The sequence below is a fragment of the Chlorocebus sabaeus genome, chromosome 3 (assembly GCF_047675955.1).
Source record: "Chlorocebus sabaeus isolate Y175 chromosome 3, mChlSab1.0.hap1, whole genome shotgun sequence".
NCBI classification, from domain to species: domain Eukaryota; kingdom Metazoa; phylum Chordata; class Mammalia; order Primates; family Cercopithecidae; genus Chlorocebus; species Chlorocebus sabaeus.
This window is the reverse complement of record NC_132906.1, coordinates 836,305-855,854: the sequence shown is the minus strand read 5'-3', so window position 1 is coordinate 855,854 and position 19,550 is coordinate 836,305. Positions and strand designations below refer to the sequence as shown.

Here is a 19,550-nt window from a genome sequence, read left to right as displayed (position 1 = left end):
TTTCTGGGAAGATGAGTTAATCCTCTCTTCATTTCGGGGCCCATGTGCGTGGGTGGTGGGCTGGAAAACTTCTGTTGCTTCTGGGCTTCCTCCCCCATGGCCGCTGGGAGTCTCAACACTCACTTGCACCCTGGCTCCCGCCTGGTACCCTCAGCCTGCCCTATTGCCTGCTCAGTGAATTCTACTCGTCCTCACCCAGTGTCCCTCAAGGCTTCCTTCAAATGTCCTCTCCACCAGGAGCTTTCCCCCGCCACCCGAGACAGAGGAAACCACTCCTTTCTTGATTCTGCAGATGCAGATTCAACAGACACCTGGCACTGACGGGCACCGAGATGTCCTGTGTGTTCATGGAGTTTATGTTGGGGTTTGGTTGGGGGCACCCCCTGAGCTCCCCTCCACAGTTCAGAATGAAACAAGAAATAAGACAGGACAGGCAGATAAAAATAAAAATATCAGCTTCAAAAGCCAGGAAACAGTGACTTGATACCCCTTTCTAAACTAGATAGAACGAACTACCTGCTCACAGCCGTTTTCTTGGTGCCACAGCCTCCCCCAGGCAGCTCTGCCTGCAACCAAGGGTGAAGCAGGACACCCCCCACCCCCAGGCCTTCAGGCAGTGCCACACTGGAGAGGAGGGCAAAGGGCATCGGACCTCAAAGGGCCCACTCCATCCCCCAGACTCATGGATGAGTTATGTCTCTCCTCCCCTAGAGAGGGGGAAACGATGGAGTGAGTGGGAGAGGGAAAGAGAGGGTACACTGAGGTGGTATTCGACCAGGGCACCCTCAGAAATATGAGAGCAGGGGTGGCCCCCCTTGGGGCACATCTTACATTGCACCACGGTTGCTTTTCTGTCTCTTTTTTATCTGAAAGTACAGTTTTTCCAGCAGTAAAAATTGCCATATTCGCTTTTGTGCTCTAGCATTTAAGAGAAGCTCAGAACGTTCCTGGGAGGTGTGGTTTGCTTAAGTGGAATGGGAAGGGAACAGGACACCTCTTTCCAAAACTTAGGTTTGGTGACTCCTGGGTTTCACACTTTCTGACGGCTTGGACGAGGGTGGAACGGAGCGTGGTCCCCCAGCCTCACACCCGCACGGTGGCAGGCTTTCCTTCGACTCCAGGGAATTCCTCGTGGCCTCATGGCCTGGGCTGTTTCTGGCTTCAAGCCCCACGTGGCCTGGCTCTGGTGGTCTGGTCCACCCTGTACTTGGTGCCCCTGCTGCCCCCTGGCCTCAGCTGGAGTGACGCACCTTGTCCGTGCAGGCCTGGCGTCTGGAAGGTGGCTGGGCCTCTCGGGTTTGAGCACCATCATCTTAGCTCCAACATCTCATTATTCCTTCCTCACTGAGGACTTTTCTGCCTCCTAATTGGTTGTTGAAGACGAGGCCCCCATGCTCTTTTAAGAAAACCTGTTCTGCCCCAGGCTTGGCTGCGACGGGTACTGACTCACAGAGAAGTAGAAAGGCCTGCTGAATCATCAACACTCCCACAACGCCCCTGCATTTTCATTAATGATGGCCTCCCTGCTACACGTGAATCACTCCAGCCCCAGATCTGAAACCGGGGCACACCCCGGGGCGAGGTGACGCTGAGTGAGCCTGGCTGTGTCCCCTTCATGAGGAGTCAGAGCACAGGGCTCTGTGTGTGTGGCCGTCCCCTCCAGAAAGGAGGAAGTAAATGCAGGGATTAGTGGAAGATCATTTCCTTCTGTTTGCCTTGGCTTACATCTTTCAGAATTCAAACACATGCACTCTTGACCCTGCAATGGTGGGGTTTTTGGATTCTCCTTCGGTCTGTTGCTGAAATACTTCCCTCTCACGTGAGCTGTCGTGAAAGTCATCAGCGGGACACTATTCTAAAAAAAGAGAATGTGCTTCTTGTATGTTGCGTGCTGGTTATTGAAATATTAGGGAATTACATAAAGGTTTTCTGGGGCACATATTCAAACTGAATGATAAAATTGAAGGTCACACAAAGCTAAGGTCTTTCAAATCCTGACCCGATTAGCTCTCTGTTAGCTCTCTGACTGTGGACATGGTCTGGTCCTCTGAAGCGTACTTTGTTCGCCCTGGGTAGGGGCCCTCTGTTTTAATAGAGTTCGGTAGATGAAAACATTTGCAAAGCCAAGGGACGAGTAAATCTACGGAAGCCTACCATATGCCAGTGACTCCACCAAATGCTTTCTCGTCTTGGGATCTTCTAAAATTCATCTGAATACTTAAAAAGTTATGCAAATATTGGTTATTAATCTAGGTTGTATTACGTTGGAGGAAGTCAGTTAATCTCCTTGAACTCAGTTTCTTTATCTGTGAACCTGAAAGAACACCATCAGACTCTAAGGGTGGCTGTCAGAATTAACTATAGAGGTGCAGGTATCAGGTAAAAGCTATGAAACAGCTTACAGATGTTACATATTGTGATGGATGGCTCTGATATGTTTTTTGAATCACTGCTTGCCAGTGAGCTGTGCAACCTTCCTGAAGGGGTCTACCTTTCCAATCTGGGCAGCAACAGTTAATGACAGTGTGCTAGGATATCTGTGTCTCCTTTTATCCACTCCAGACTTTAAACACACCCTCTGATTACATCACACTATCAATTTGAAAAAGGGCTCAGAGCCAAAACCAACACTGTCAGCGAGTTCTCCGGGGCTGCCTCTCATCCTCTGGAGGTGGGGCCCTCGTCTGCAGAAATAGGCACAAGGGTTTTCTACAGTTTTTGTTTGTTTTAAGGACAAAACGTGTTTTGGGATCTTTTATCCTAAGAATCATAATCGTTGTGAAAGAAACTGAAGTAAGCCACTGTTCAAGTGACCTCATTCTGCTATGAACAGTTTCTCCCACGTGAAGTCAGCTAAAGAGACTGTGAATTGCCTCAGCCTACCTGAGACCTGGCACCCAGGGAGGTTTCCTAGACACGGAAGAGGAGTGCATTTGGAGGAGGAGGAGGAGGAGGAGGGGGAGGGGGAGGGGGGGGAGGAGGGGGGAGGAGGAGGAGGAGGAGGAGGAGGCCGCCCATTCAGGTGACATTCCGGAAAGGAAGTACTGGTGCGAAACTGGCTCACCTAGTTTGCTCCTTGGATGTTCAGGAAAAGCCAGCCCCATCTGCCCCAGACCGATGGCCTCACTCATGAACAACTGAAGCTGAGAAGAGGAGCTTCCCGTTTTCCAGCTGCTGGGGTCACCACTGTCTTCAGGAAGGACCCCGAAAAGCATCATGTGTTGTTGCAAAGGCCTCCCTTCATCCTGGCCCCCAGGTTCCACTCCGCTGGCCCTGTCTACTGGATAAGCTGAGGTTGCACGAAGTAGGTCCAGGCCTAATGTGACAGTGAATACTACGGTGTTTGGCCACACAGAGATGTGTGTAGGTCCAAAAACCACCATGCATTTGGTGGCAAAGTAAAAACTGAAGATGTCCTCAAGCGCTCTGAACTCTGATGGAGACTGAGCAAGAGACCCCGGCCCGAAGCAATCGCTCCATGGCTGATGCGCTCTGGGGTAGACAGTTACCGCTCTCAGAGGGGTTGTTTTCAGGCCACAAGGCCGGGCCATTGTTCAGTCACTTTTGTCTGGTTCAAGCACCTGACAGGGATCTGGGAAGGTCTTGTCCTGTTTCCAGTCCTTTGAGAGTCCCTGGCCCGGCGCGGGGAGCGGTGGCAAGAGCCGGGGAGAGCGAGAGCCCGGCCGGGCGGAGAACAGCGGGCGCCGCGCAGCCTCCCGCAGGGCGCAGCCTGGACCCGGACCCGGCGGTGGGGAGGGACCGGTTACCGCCCGCGCGCCGCCGTCCGCCGCCTCCGGTGCCCGTTTCTCTGCCCGGTGCCCACGGCGCCGCCCCCTCGCCCGCGCCCCGACTCCGATTCCCGGCGCCTCCCTGACCCGCGGTCCCGGGTCCCGGCAGGGCCGCTGTGCTTCCTCCCCGCTGCACCTGTGGTTTCATCCCTTCCCCGGCGGAAGCTGCCGAGCTGTGCCCGAAACGCCCCAAGGCCCCGTGACGGCCACGCGGCCCGCCCTGCCCTGCCCTGCCGTGGGGCTGCGCCTCTGAGCCGGGTCGGCCCCGCCAGCCCAGGCCGGACGACACGGCACGTGAGTGACCCCCCGGCACAGGCGGCCTCCCGCGAGCTTCCCTGCGGGACGGAGCCGCTGTCGCCACCGTAGCTGGTTTAATGAGGCCCCTTATCCGCGACCCCCCTCGCCCGGATCGTCCCTGCTCCCCGCCAGTGCTCACTGCCTCTTCCAGCAAGTTCCTGGCACGCAGGCGTGCGGTTGTGCCCGGGTCTACATCTGGGCAAACCCATCTCCCCTTCCCTGACTCCTCCTGGGCTCATCCTCCTCTCTGCTCCTTCGAGGCCCTCCCTGCTCCTCGGCCCTGGCACCCTGGACCGTCTTCCAGGCCGGCTGTGCCCCTGCCCCTTCCCTGCAGGACTTTGCCTCCTCTGGTGACCTCAGCCATCAGGGATGCAAGGACATTGCCCACACGAGTATTTCTAGCCTGCGTTTGGCATGAGTTTTAGACAAGCCTTTCTACCCTGCTTGATTTTCCCATGTTACAAGTGTCTCCTACTCAACATGTTTTAAATCAGACTATCGTCTCCCCTCATGACACAGATGGGTTGCCCTGGGGCTTTTTTTTTTCTTTTCTTTTCTTTTCTTTTTTTTTTTTTTTTGAGGGTTTCACTCTGCCATCCAGGCTGGCAGGCTGGAGTGCAGTGGCGCAATCATGGCTCACTGCATCCTCAATCTCAATCTCCCTGGGCTCAGGTTGATCCTCCCACCTCAGCCTCCTGAGTAGCTGGGGCTACAGGCATGAGACATCATGTCTGGCTGATTTCTGGACCCATTTTTGTAGAGTTGGAGTTTCGTCCTATTGCCCAGGCTGGTCTCAAACTCCTAGGATCAAGTGATTCTCCCACCTCAGCCTCCCAAAGTGCTGAGATTACAGGCATGAGCCATGATGCCCGGCCTGGGGACATACTTGTTTTTATTTCCCACTGCACAGATGGAAAAATGTAGTCACCTTGGAGTCTTTCCTCTCTCTCTCACCCTTTATAACTTATCTATTGACAAGTCATGAGTTTTTGGTATTTAGTTTTTATTTCGTAATCATAAACTTAACTCTGCAATCTGGCTAGAAGTGGAGGAGAGTAGAAAACATATGAAGCTCCAAAAACTGCAGCAAAAGCACGAAAATTATAGGATATTATGAACAAACGGGTGGAGGTGTGCTCTCCTGAGCTCCAGAAGGAATGCTCTGGTGGTTAAGAGAAACACAAGTGAAATTTATTAGAGTTGTCACATTTGGCAGTGGTGATCTTCTTGCTGGTCTTGCTCTTCCTGGACCCAAAGCGCTCCATGGCTTCCATGGTAATCACGCCTCCTTGCACCTTGCACAGACCACCTGCCTGCCGGCTCACCACTCAGTGTTGGCAGCGCAGATGAAAACCTGGGAACCATCTGTGTCTGGTCCAGCATTTGCCACGCACAAGATGCCAGGACCTGAATGCTTCAGGATGAAGTTCTCATCATCAAATTTCTGCCCATAGATGGACTTGCCGCCAGTGTCATGATGGCGTGTGAAGTCACCACCCTGGCATGTAAGCCCTGGAATAATTCTGTGAAAGTAGGAGCCCTTATAACCAAATCCTTTCTCTCCAGTGCTCATAGCATGAGTGTTTCCTGCTATCTTTGGAACTTTGTCTGCAACTAGCTCAAAAGAGATGTGGTTTAAGGCTCAGCAGAGTTGACCGTGGCTGGTGGCAGGGGATCCTGGGGGCATTGGCAGCTACAAAGCCCATGATTATTATTAAGATATTTAATATGTATTTTTCCATTTCAGCCACCAAATTTATTTGGCCACATGCTACTGTACTGCCTTGGGCTTATGTTTCTGGAGCCCAGCTCTGACTGTGTGGATTTTCAGCTGCGAAACATTCCAGGGCTTCCCATTGTCCAGCAAGCAAACTCTGTCTTCTCTCTTTCTGCTTAGGGGCTTTCCCTGCTCCACTCCTTGTAAGCGAGACTTCTCTCCCCTTCAGAGTGTGCCCTTCGCTCACTCTTGTCAATGTGAGCTATCTTACCTTCCTTTGCACAGCAACAAAGTGTCTCCCATAAGGACTGATTTCCTGTTTCCCATAAGGACTGATTTTGTTTGCTACTTCCTAGAGCCCTGGAGTATGTTTTTGGGAACCCAAAGGTTGTCAAAGACTCTGGAGGATGCAAATCCTATGAAAACATTATCTCTTTGTGACTTTGAATTTTTCCTACCATTTATACAACTAAAAGTTTGCTGGCTGGGGAGAACAAATTCTTCCAAGTTCTTATGTGATGATGAGTATTATTAAAACTTCTGCTTCTGTTTGGAATACGGATGAAAACTCCTAGACAAGATTACTAAATGAATTATAATCCATACCAGCTTTGGGAAATAAGTTGCCAAGGGGCTTAACCACTCTGTTAACCAAGGGGCTTAACAGAGATTTAGATTTAGAGAAATACGAGGTTTTCAAAGCTTGATATGGGTGCCTCCTCCTTTTATCACGATTCCTGAGAATACTTTTTTTTTTTTCTTGAGACAGAGTGTCACTCTGTCTCCCACGCTGGAGTGCAGTGGTGCGATCACCACTCACCACAGCCTTGACATCCCCCAGCTCAGGCGATCCTCCCAGCTAATGTGTCCACCATACCCAGCTAATTTTTCCGGAGAATAATTTTTATGCATAATATTCTACCTAGTATGGGCTATAGAGAGTACTATAAATTTTTTTGAGAGTAGGAAAAGTCAGTTCTAGCATGCCATTTGAATTTGAAGCAGAATAATTTTCTGGTCCTTCTTCCCTAAATAACTTGACCAGACTTGAATGTGATTGTTTTTCACAAGGAAGGGCAAGGCCCAGCTGTGTGCTCAGACCTGTCCTCTTAGTCTAGTGCCTATGGTTAATGTGCATATGAGCTTAGGAGCTTATTTCAGCGCATTATAGTGCTAATAAAATAGGACAGAGACGATAACAGGGTTTGATGTGTGTCTGAGTTCAGAGCACATCTTAACATGCTTATGATCACAATCAATGTCTTTCAATGCAGCCCGCCCATTGTCTCTTGTGTTAAAAAAGATCTTTCTTCACTTTTTTCTTTGAAAATTTTACTAAATGCACATGTACCCACACACATAACATAAAATTTACCATCCTAGCTGTTTTTAGGTGCACAGTTCAGTGGCATTAAGTACATTCACACTGCCGTGCAGTCATTACCACCACGCGTCTCCACAACTTTCCCAACTTCCCAAATAGAAACGCTGTACTCATTAAACAACTCCCCGTCCCCTCTCCTCCCAGCCCCGGCAACCACTCCATTCTCTGCCTCTCTGAATTTGCCTGCTGTGCGTATCTCATATAAGTGGAATTACACATATTTGTTCTTTCGTGTCTGGCTTATTTAACTTAGCGTGATGTCCTCAAGGTTCATCCATGTTGTAGCCTGTGCCAGGAATTCCTTCCTTTTTAAGGCTGAATAACATTCCATTGCATGGAGACACTACATTCTACTTCTCTATCCACTCACTGATGGGCACTCGGGTAGCTTTCACCTCTTGGCTGTTGTGAATAGAGCTGCAATGAACATGGATGTACAAATATCTGTTCAGATTGAGATCGCTCTCCTTTGGAAAAGGCAGGGCAAATGTGAAAAAAAAATCATGCTTTCCTGATTTATTGTGATTTAAAATTTCCCAAATCTACTTCTTATTTTTGAAAAGTAGATGTCACAATTAATAAAAAACCTGAAAATTTTGAGTGAAATATGTTAGGTGATTTCCCTTCGTAAGAATATAAAAGAAGTAAAATAAAATGATGCTGAATCTTTAGAGCGCTTCCATGTTTCTATGAGATGTTGATTTACACATTTTTCTAAATAAGAGACTTTCCTTTTGTGGATGAGTGTCAAGAAATAATCCGATCTCATAGCATTTATAGTCCTGGATAGTAAAATTTCAAAATCCAAGGGACAGAATAGTTAGAGAAACGCGAAAAAAACTTAAATAAGGACCTGTAAAGAGCTACTAACTACAACCATGAGATTACAGAAGTTTGCTGATATTGTTCTCAGTTTGGTTAATGTGTTGTTTATGAATGAAAGTAGCATATGCCTGGCCGGGCGCGGTGGCTCACACCTGTAGTCCTAGCACTTTGGGAGGCCGAGGCGGGCGGATCACGAGGTCAGGAGATCGAGACCATCCTGGCTAACACGGTGAAACCCCGTCTCTACTACAAATACAAAAAATTAGCCGGGCGTGGTGGCGGCGCCTGTGGTCCCAGCTACTCGGGAGACTGAGGCAGGGAGAATCACTTGAACCTGTGAGGCGGAGCTTGCAGTGAGCCGAGATCCCGCCACCGAACTCCAGCCTGGGCCACAGAGCGAGACTCTGTCTCAAAAAAAAAAGAAAGAAAGTAGTGTATGCTTGTGTGAATTTTTGTTTTTAACTTTTTGTGAGTGCCCTAACAAAGACTACACATTGGGAATACAAACGCCAGAGCAGTGGAAACAGTGACGCTTTTGTGGAGGGTCCACGTGGCCGTTCAGGTGGTTATGACACAGGCTGGCGCCCCTGCCCTGCAGTGGGAACCCCCAAGGCATTGGCGGATTCAGCCTCTCGCAGTGACCTCTGGTCAGACAGCAGATGGCAGCAGAGAGAGGCTTTGCACATCCCTGCAGGTTCTAGTTTGCAGAAGGCTTCTGAGTGACCCATCAACCGATTAGAACATCAAGTGGCAAAAAGAGTCCTTGGTAAGTTATTTCGCTTCTCAAAGAAACTGAAAACGCCAAACTAATCACACTAGTCTCGTTTTTTTTTTTTTTTTTTCCTGGCAAAAACCTGCTATCTTTCATGATTTAGCTTTCATGAAATTGTTCCTGAAGACTCCCAAAAGAAACCATTTCATGCCCTGAACTCTGTTCAGAGGCTTTGATGTGTCTATCAGGTCCAGCTTGCTACATCCTGTTTTGTAAAGTAACCACCTGATATACACACCTGCTGTCTGCACTGTGACCTCCTTTCAAAATCATCTTTGGTTCTTCAGAGGCCTGGAATAATGCTCTGCCCAAATGAAGATCTCCATAAATGTGTTTTTGAAATGGCTAATCAAGTGGTGGATACACTTAGATATTTTTGCAAAAATACTTGACAGCCTTCCGTAAATACTCTACTATGAAATGGAAACTTGTGAATGAGATGTGGCTAAGTACATCTATCCTTAAAACTCCAAACTTGAATCATGTTGGTAAATGAACTGATGTTAAGCTAGCAGGAAATTGTTGATGGCATTCCTTATTCAACCTTTTTATTGGCTTAAATGACCATAGAGAAAGCACGCTCATTAAACTGACAGATGACATAAAGTTGGAATGAATTGCTAATAAACTGAAGACAGGCTTCAAAAAGATCTGGATGCACCAGAAGGATGAGCCTAAACCAGCAAGATGAAATGTAACAGGGAAAATGCAAAGCCCTGAACTTAGGTTAGAAAAATAGGGGCAGGAAGGGTAGACTTTGTGAAAAATGGGAGACAATGCGACTACCTCTTAACAAGGAGATGGTTCAGTAACATTCGATGGGACATTGCACATTGTTAAAAGAACAAATATCTATACATGCTGACATGAAAGGATTTCCTTTTTGTTTTTGTTTGTGGGGTTTATTGTTTGTTTTGTTTTTTTGGAAATGGAGTCTCCCTCTGTTGCTCAGGCTGGAGTGCAGTGGTGTGGTCTTGGCTCGCTGCAACCTCCACCTCCTGGGTTCAAGAGATTCTCCTGCCTCAGTCTCCCAAGTAGCTGGGACCACAGGCATGTGCCACCATGCCCAGCTAACTTTTGTGGGTTTTTTTAGTGGAAACAGGGTTTCCCCATGTTGGCCAGGCTGGTCTCGAACCCCTGACCTCAAGTGATCCACCCGCCTCGGCTTCCCAAAATGCTGGGATTACAGGCTTGAGTCACCACACTCGGCCAGACCTGGAAGGATTTCTAAGACATATTACTAAATGGGAAACTATCATAGAACAAATGATGTAAGAAATGCAAACCAACATGGTCATGTATGTGTTGCGTATCTATGTATGTAAGTATTAGTATATTCAATTTCACAGGGGAAAAGACTGGAAGGACGTAATTCAGATGTCAACACTGAAACTTCCAAGCATGGGAGTGAAATGAGACTTTCACTTTTGATTTCGTATACTCCTGTTTTATGTAAGTGAAAATGTATTTGTATACTCTATAATTACAAAAATCACATTGGTTGCCTTTTCATTTTGAAATGAGCAAAAGTGATAGGGCTGTTAAAAAGCTAAGTCACTTGAGCAATAATGTGGTGTCCAGAACAGTGGTCCCACGGCTCAGCCATGTCGGGGGCTGCACTGAGGACAGGGGGCCATCTGCCTTCTGGGAGGACACTGTGGACTGGAATATTGTTCCTGCCTGACGGAGGCTCCCAGCACAGTCACTGCTGCCTGACTGTCAGAGCATGTGTTTTCTTAGGGATGTTGAAGGCAGCCTGTATCGAGTAGGGCGGTATGCAGTAATTGCTTAATGCTGAATGTGTGAAGGAATGTGGGGCTGTGGAGCAGGATGATAACGTCGGAACTGGGACCTGTTGTTCTCAGCGATTCGAAGCTTTCTCAAGTGGAAAATAGACTGACTTCGGGTCCACCAGAGGGCAGAACAAATGCTGGAGCGCAGATGCCGGAATTCCATCTTCAAACCATGAATCCTCACAGCGGCCTGCGTGTCTGTCCCAGCCACGCCCTCCTTGGCCCCATCTCCCCCTTTCTCACCCTGACTGTCTGGCGTCCTGGCCTTTCCCTCTCACTAGGATGCTTCCCAAAGAAACCCGTGTGTTTGCTGCCCTGTGTCCTCCGGATCTCTTAGCAGAGGCCCTCCCTGGCCACCCCATGTTAGTTACATTGCAATTTCCCGCTTCCCTCACGATGTCTTATTTTCCTCCATTTAAATTACCTGCAGCAGGTACCACCTACACGGATCTGTTGAGAGTCGGCCTCCTTCAGTATGAAGCCTGAGGTTTTGTTTTGTTCACAGCTATGGCCCCAGCCCCTAACAGTTGATGGCGCTCAGTGAATATTGCCTGGGAAAACGCATCGTCAGCCATGTGCAGAAATGGAACAGCATCTCACCAGCATTGCCCCTGGATCCTGTGAACACTGGGACAGTTGGGGTGTTCCTGCTGTGCTCATTACTGGCTTCAGGGATCAAATGCACTAGAGAACTGTAGAAGTGCAGTCCACATCCTCTGTGTGGTGGGACCAGCAGCTGTTGGCCTCTGAGCGTGATCTGTTACCTCTCTGAGCAGCGCCTTCCTACTGCCCTCAGCGGGAAAAATACTCTGACAGCCTAGGACTTCCCAGCGCTGCTGTGAGGTGCAAATGAGGTAACATGGGAAAAGCGTTTGGTGAGATGTATGGAAAGTGCAGAGACCCTGACCGGATGAGTCAATGGTCTTCTTCGTTACTCTGTTGACCTTCCTTTAACTGGAGAGTCGCATAGCTGTCACCACCTTATCCTTTTTGGCTGCTATATTTGCCCCCAGCCACTCCTCTCCCGGCTTCTGTGGCTAGCCTCATCTGCCCGTGCTGCAGTCACTCCAGGCTTTGTGTCAATGTGCATTTTTTCCAGCCCCCAGTTTATCAAGCTTTGCTTGAGTCACTTGTATCTGAAATACCTTCCATCACCCTTCCAGCTTGGGATCTGTCTAGTGGAAAACAGATGACAGTCACATGTTAGTTAGTGCTTTACTATGTGGAGAACGTTTGCATACATCATCTTACTTCATTGCCACGAAGCTTGGGAAAGATTCAGGAAACCCATTTTAAGATGAGGACACTGAGGTCAGGGTAAGTGAATGAGCTTTTATCCACCTCTCAGATGTTCTCTAGTTGTCAGAGACCAACCCGAGGGGGTGGCTCAGGCCCCACCCCTGCAGCATACTCCTTGGGGCCTCCCACATGGGCCTGACCTGCTCACCCGGCTGTGACTGTCTTTCGATGGGTGCCCCTTGTGGAAGGTTGTTTGAGACCACGTTTCCCAGCTTGTTCGTGAATCTCACGCAGGCAGAGGGAGCAGCGAGGCTGTACCCGCCGCTCATAAAAAGCAGAGCTTGTCCACGCGGAGGGCTCGGCTGGGTGGGAGGCGGCCTCCACACGGCTTTTTCTTGCTCGGTACAAAGTGCAGACTGATGCTTGGAGATACAGTCAGGATGATCATTTTCAGAGCTGAAGCTCTAATTTCCAGGAATGTGACCAGACCTCTCTGTCCCTTCCTACAAGTGGTCGAGAGCAGCCCGTAATTATTTTGGCTTGGTCTTTTAATAGCTTGAGAGTAATAATCTACATAGCTTGTGGGAGTGAATGTACTTATTTTAAAAGTTCTGTGTTTTTTGATGTTGTTGTTGTTTGAGACAGGATCTTGCTGTCGCCAAGCTGGAGTGCAGTGGCACAGTCACAGCTCACTCCAGTATGGACCTGCTAGGTTCAAACAATCTTCCCACCTCAGCCTCCTAAGTAGCTGAGACTCCAGGTGCATGTCACCATGCCTGCCTGGCTAACATTTTTATTTTTTGTGGAAACAATGTCTCCCTATATTGTCCAGGCTGGTTTTGAACTCCTGGGCTGAAGTGATCCTCTTGTCTCAGCCTCCCAAAGTGTTGGGATTATAGGTGTAAGCCTCTGCAGCCTGCTTAGAAAGTCTTATTTTCACAGTCTATGTGCAGAGCATTTTGGAAGTCAGGTAGAAACTATTTCCCATTTTCTGTTACCTGGGTGATAGTTGATTGGTTTTTGTTCTTTGAAATCTATTTTAAAAGTGTATGGTCCTCTATGAAAATACTTCTAATTATTGGTGTGGGAAATGCTTTGAAATCCTTGGATGGAAAACTTGTACCATGAAAGAACAGAATCGTTGGTGGGGTCTCTAGGAGAGGCTCATGAGGGCCGGGCAAGCCTGTGGGGGCAGCAGGCAGTCACTCCCATGGGGCAGGCTGACCTGGCGGGCTCATTTCCCATGGAAGTGGGCACTGAAGAATAAATAACAGTTTCAGGCCAGGTGCAGGGGCCCATGTCTGTAATCCTTGCACTTTGGGAGGCTGAGGCAGGGGGATCCCTTGAGTCCAGGAGTTTGAGACAAGACTGGGCAATATAGTGAGACCTTGTTTCTACAAAAAATGAAAAAATTAGTGGAGCGTGGTGGCACACTCCTGTGGTCCCAGCTACTTGGGACGCTAGGGTGGGAGGGTCACTTGAGCCTGGGAGGCAGAGGTTGCAGTGAGCCGAGCGTGCTATGAGTGACATTTTGAAGGTCCACTTCTGCGATTCATCCAGGAGCTAAACGGGTCACATCCACCCAACTCAGCATTCCCCAAGGTACGTTTCCAGTCCACATGGCGCATTGTCCGTAGACTGATATGCCTCAAAAACCCGGTGGAGGTGGGCACAGGGTTGGGTAGAAATCATCTGCCTCCCTTCCTTCCCCACCAATCTTCCTGGCGACAGAAGCTTTTCCGTAACTGAGGCAGAGTGGGGGCAGACACCCTGACAACTTACCCATTCATGTTATGAAATATAAAACATTAATGTACTTACATAAAAATAGTGATAGATGAAATAAAAATTTGCTGTTCTATTAAAACTGTATTAGATTTTAAATTATTATAGAGATTATATTTTAATGTTTTAAATGTATTTGATACATTACAAAATTATTTCAGTTACAAGTGTATCATTAAAGCTATTCTTTATTATTACAAAATGCTTTTACAGTGCTATTCTTGACAACAGGAAAATACTTACCCTCACTGAAGTATGTGGAGTACCATTTTTTGGAAACCGTGTCAAGCATAATGGCAATATTCAGGTTCAGTCTTCCTATAGATCTGCTCAATATTTATCTAAACCTTAGCTTCTATTCTTTTCACGTTACTAGTTATATTTTCACTTAAAAAATCAGAGGCCGAAGGGGTAAGCAAACAAACTTTTCAAGTAGACAAAGCTCATCTTTAATCAACAGAATTTAGAGTCCAGTCTTTCCAAATCTGTTTTTTAACAACAGAAACTCCTCCTTCCCCTGCCCCATTTTGTCCTCCCCATTAAATGGTACTGTGTCAATAAAATTCCCAAGCAACCCCTTTAAATCAGCGTTCCTTCTGATGCTGGCTGCCATTCACCACAGTCACGGAAAAGGGAGATGTGTTGGACAGGTCTGTCATTACGGGTAGTAGCTGGTGGTACATCCAGTCTGTGTTTCTTACACAAAATTACATCTAAATATTTGACATGAGGCCATTTGCTATCATAAGCCATCACTAGGAACTTCTAGTCTGTCTCTCTCGATTGAGGCTGCAGTGTTGTTAGGTGCTATGACCACAGTGAATGCAACAGACAGCGTCTCAGCTGCGCTGCGAAGTATTCATAACCAAAAGGCCATATTTCAAATTAAATCATAGTAGCTGATGACACACCATTTACATATCACAATCTGAGTCTCTGAAACAGGGGGAGCATATAACGGTATCCAGAACATCTTTACATCAAAATAATCTATCATACTATAAAGTTTTCACTTACAAAAAGTGTAACAGAGTTTAAGGCACTGGTAACTTTGTCCACTGTTAGAGATTAAAACTTCCAAAGCAAATAAAAGAACCAATGTTCACCTTTAATGTGGGGGAAATTGGCCAAAGGAACCCCTTGAGGACACCCAAACCTTCTCTGTGTCCCCTGTGGAACCTGGCCTTTCTCTCTTGTCCTCAGAGAAAGAAAAACAAATGCCGACATCCTCTGTTTAAAATATGAAAGTAGGCTGGGCGCGGTGGCTCAAGCCTGTAATCCCAGCACTTTGGGAGGCCGAGACGGGTGGATCACGAGGTCAGGAGATCGAGACCATCGTGGCGAACACGGTGAAACCCCGTCTCTACTAAAAATACAAAAAACTAGCCGGGCGAGGTGGCGGGCGCCTGTAGTCCCAGCTACTCCGGAGGCTGAGGCAGGAGAATGGCGTAAACCCGGGAGGCGGAGCTTGCAGTGAGCTGAGATCCGGCCACTGCACTCCAGCCTGGGTGACAGAGCCAGACTCTGTCTCAAAAAAAAAAAAAATATATATATATATGAAAGTACCTTACACCAATAACGCCTAGCGGCCCGGGCTCTCAGTGGAACTAACTTAAGTGAAAATTAAGACAGGCATAGAATTAGGCCTTTGTTTTGAGGCTTTAGGAGAGCAGAGCTCCATTGTGGCATCTGGAGTTTCACGGGAGGCCTACAGGGGTTTCAAATGGTTGCGTTTAAGATCAGAATCTTTGTGCTGGGAAATGCTGGCGACTGGGCATTGACAGCTGAGCACAGGTTGCCTCGTCCCTCTCACGCTGTCTATTTTTTAATCTAACAACTGGGAAATGCATTAAACTGGCTTTTTTGACTTCCCAGAACAATATCTAATTAGCAAATAACACAATTCAGTGACATTCAGCAGGATGCAAATTCCAGACACCGCAATCATGAACACCGTGAAGACAGTCTTCTCCGTGGGCCGCGACACAAAGCAGTCGACAGTGTTGGGACAAGGCCAGGCGTTGCACTTCACCAGCCGCTGCATGGAGAAGCCATCGTACATGACGTAGAAGACGTACATGAAGGCGGCTTCGAAGACGACCCGGAAGAAGATGCTGCTTGTGTAGGTCCACCACAGGGAGCCTTCGATGCGGACCTTCTGGGTTTTGATCTCCTCGATGTCCTTAAATTCACTCTTTATCTCCCCCTTGACGAACTTCCTCTTCTTCTCATGTCTCCAGTAGGCCACGTGCATGGCCACCAGGAGCGCCGGCGTGGACACAAAGATCAGCTGCAGGGCCCACAGCCGGATGTGGGAGATGGGGAAGTAGTGATCGTAGCACACATTCTTGCAGCCGGGCTGCAGGGTGTTGCAGATAAAGTCGGCCTGCTCATCTCCCCACACCTCCTTTGCAGCCACAACGAGGATCATAATGCGAAAAATGAAGAGGACGGTGAGCCATATCTTTCCAATGCTGGTAGAGTATTTGTTCACACCCCCCAGGATCTTCTGCAGCGCGCCCCAATCCATCTTCTACTCTGGGCGGTGTGCTCTGGAAAAGACGAATGCACACAATACAGGAATCACTAGTTAGGACGGAACAGGGAGACTTCTCTGGGTCTGGGTAAGCAAGCAAGCTTAAATCTCTTCCTGAGCAAACACCAACTCTTATGCAACCTCACCAAAACAGGTGAAGACCGAACCAACTTAGTTTGTCACAGGATTAAATGTATAGTTCCCAAACCCTCTCGAACATGTTTTTAGGCGTTCTCTGATAAACGGTAGCTTGTTCACCTGAGTAATTCACCCAGTCTTTAAACCTATCATAAAAATTTGCTGTGTCAGGGAGTGTCACAAAGTACTCGTTAGCTGAAAGGCACTCATGGGTTCTGACCGGACCCTGGCATCCTCTGCAGAGCTTCCTTGGGTCCTCCTGACTCTGCGCAAGTTACTCAGTGTTCAGCAGCTGCATTGATTTGCAGTCTCAAGTTTTGGCTGTGCCACTGGGGCTGATACTAGCTTGAGCCAACCTTGCTCAAAGGCTGAGAGGCCAAGTACAGGAGAACCGTGAGGATAAGATGTAACTTATAGCTCCCCTATCTAGTCTCTCTGCTGAGCCACTTTCCTTAACGTCTTGAATTAATTTTCACAGACTTGGCGTGTAGCAGTGAAACTGTTGTTACCAGTGGTTAAGTTTACATTTGAGGCACTCCGAGTTAAAATTTTACAAAGCACCTTGCTTCCTTCTACATGAAAGGAAGAAGTTATGAATGCCCTGTTCATGGAGGAAAGCCACTGTGCGCATAGACTTTCGTGTAGGTTTTGTGGATGGCTTGGTGGCCTCACTGTCAGGCTGGCACTGACCACTCAGTTAGCATATCTGTTTTGACAAGTGCTGCAACAGTGCATTATAATGGTGGACTGTGGTTTTAATTTCAAAGTGTTTCTTAAAAGACACATTATTTAAAAAGCACAGAAAATTCAACTCCCCCGGTTACCGGCCGACTAAGTGACGTCACTGCACTGCAGTTCAGTGCTGAAGCTTGGGGGAGTCCCCCACTCCTTACTGCAAGTGGATGTGGAGAGGCCCGTGGATAACCTGCCGTGAGCCCGTGGCCTTCTTTTCATCCCAGGATGTGAACTATCTTCACTGATTCATAGTTACACCCTGCCTGCCACAACTAACCCTCTCCTAAACAAGATTCCACCCTCTCCACAATCCAGATGAATCATCTCTTTTCCACCCTTCAGAGCTGGTAGTGAAGTGAACCCTCCTCCTCCTTTTACTTAAAAGCATCCTCCTCTCCTCATTTTAGGCAAGTTGCCTCCTGTTTTCTGATGGACTCCGGAAGCAGGGTCGTAGTGAATGTCTTCGTGACCCGGAGTCACTGCCAAGGTCAGGCCGAAACCACGCAGTGTCACCTTGGTCAGAGGCGACAGGAGAGAGGTGGCCAAGAAAGTTACATCAGGTTGACACAGGCTGGTGAAGCAGTTAGCCCCACTGAGCTTGGGAAAGACAAACATCATTGGAAAAAACAATATTTTAGCCAAGACTCAGCACTGACCCATTGAAATCCAGACTGGGAAGCCCTTAGGTGAGCTGGTTGTCCTGCTAAAGCACCTGTGGCTCAGGCCAGTACCGTCCCGACAGCAGAACCACTGAGGGCAGCAACATTCCGGTTTTAACAAAAGCATCTTACGGAATTAGACATTCTTCATTGGCCCTCACCTAGTGGAAAACAGGATACTCCCGGAAGTAACCTCTCTCCTGGTTTACACCTGGCCAAGAATATGGGCCTGCAGGAGGAGGGGTTATCCTTTGCCCTCTTCCACCTGCCAAACCCAGGTCGTATACCCTTCGACAGACCTGTCCAGTTACCATCGGCTGAGAAAAATACAGTTCCAAGAAACCCTATATTGTTATTTTATAAAGCTTGAGCTGAAGCTACCTGTTTTAAAGATCCATTTTCAGGAAGGGGAGTAAATTTTAATTTACTAATTAATTTGCTAATGGGCTAGGGGGTCATGGGTTAAGAGGGGCTCAGAAGCAGGATGAAGCTGTTTTCAATATTCAAGTCGGAGGAGGAGCTGCCCTCCTGGCCTCCCGACCCTGGGCGGTTACATGCAGCTTCCTACCCGGCCTACGCCACCGCGCACCGCCTGGAGAGCTGCCAGAGGCCAGAGGAGTTGGTTCAGTTCCTTAGGGAAGACACTGGGTGTATCACCAAGTTCCAGAAACGACAAAAGGGACTCTTCACCCCTTAATTTCTCCACCCTTAGGTGATGGGTGGTCGCCCTTGCCTGGCTGCCCCCAGAGGGTTCCTCCACCCTTCTCACCAGTGTCTGAAATTGTGACAGGCTTTGCACAGCAGTTTCGAAAGGGACCTGAGGTCACATGGGGACACGGCCGTGCCACCCTTCTCAAGTCCCAGGTGCATGGACACAGAGCCCAGCTGTCAGCAGCTGTTAGGTGAGCGCTGTTCAGGCTGCCTTTCTCCTCCAGTGGGGCAGGATCGAGGCACGGATGCAACCGTCCTGAAGACGCGGGTCTCAGCCGCACCCACCTCTTTGCGAACAAGGGTCCTAAAAATTTTCTTTCTAGCCGGGGCGCACAGCCCGGAAACAAACCCTCGTGAAGTGTTTAGGAAAAAGGGAAGCCACCGAAATCCTGGCCCCGGTTCGGCCGGGGTCGGCGGGCTCCGCGTTAGTTCCAGGCAAACTCCGCCCAGACCTCGGCTCAGGCGCTTTTTCTGCAGGAGCCGCTCCCGGAGGTAAAGGTCAGTTCCTGCCGCGGAGGCTTCCTGCTTCTCCCGCGAAACGGAGCGTGACTTCGGAGCTAAGCTTTCGTCAGTTTAAAACGTTTGGTGTCAGTGGGTCAAGTAGCCACGCGGCTGCGCTACGTTCCCCAAAGGGACATCGGCGGCACCACAAACCTCGCGCTGGCGGCTCGCCCCCGCCTGCTTCCCTCCCGCGCGCACCCGGCCCCGCTCGCACCCGGTCGGTGCCATCGCGTCCACGTCCCCGGCGCGCAGCGGCCAGTGCGGCCCGGCCGCCCGATTCCAGCCCCGGAGCTCGGCCGCAGAAACGCCCGCTCCGGAAGGCGGCCCTCGTCCCCGGACCCAGGACGCGCGCTGGTCCAGCCCCCCGGTTCCCCGAGACCCACGCCGGGCACCCCTCTGGGTCTCGCGGTCCCTCCCGGTGCCGGGTTCCTGGCCGGGCAGTCCGGGGCCGACGGGCTCACCTGCGTCGGGAGGCAGCGCGCGGCGGGCCGGGGCGGGGGTCTCGGCGTTGGAGTCTCTGCGCTCCTGGGCGGGTCCTGGGCCGGGCGCCGCCGAGGGGCTCCGAGTCTGGGAGAAGAGCGCGCGGGCGCTGCGGGGCCGCAACACCTGTCCCGCCGCGGCGCCTTTTAACCGCACCCCACACCCCGCCTCTTTCCCGGGAGACTGGGGA

General features: G+C 49.3%; 1 protein-coding gene across 1 annotated transcript; it reads right to left on the bottom strand.

Annotated features, from left to right (window-relative positions):
* Positions 1 to 13,770: 13,770 nt before the first annotated feature.
* On the bottom strand, positions 13,771 to 19,550 carry GJB2 (gap junction protein beta 2). Its single transcript, XM_008021671.3, has 2 exons — positions 19,342 to 19,550; positions 13,771 to 16,152 (listed from the first exon to the last, which is right to left on the bottom strand). Exon 2 carries the CDS (start codon positions 16,128 to 16,130, stop codon positions 15,450 to 15,452), a length of 681 nt encoding a protein of 226 aa, XP_008019862.1. The 5' UTR covers positions 16,131 to 16,152; positions 19,342 to 19,550; the 3' UTR covers positions 13,771 to 15,449.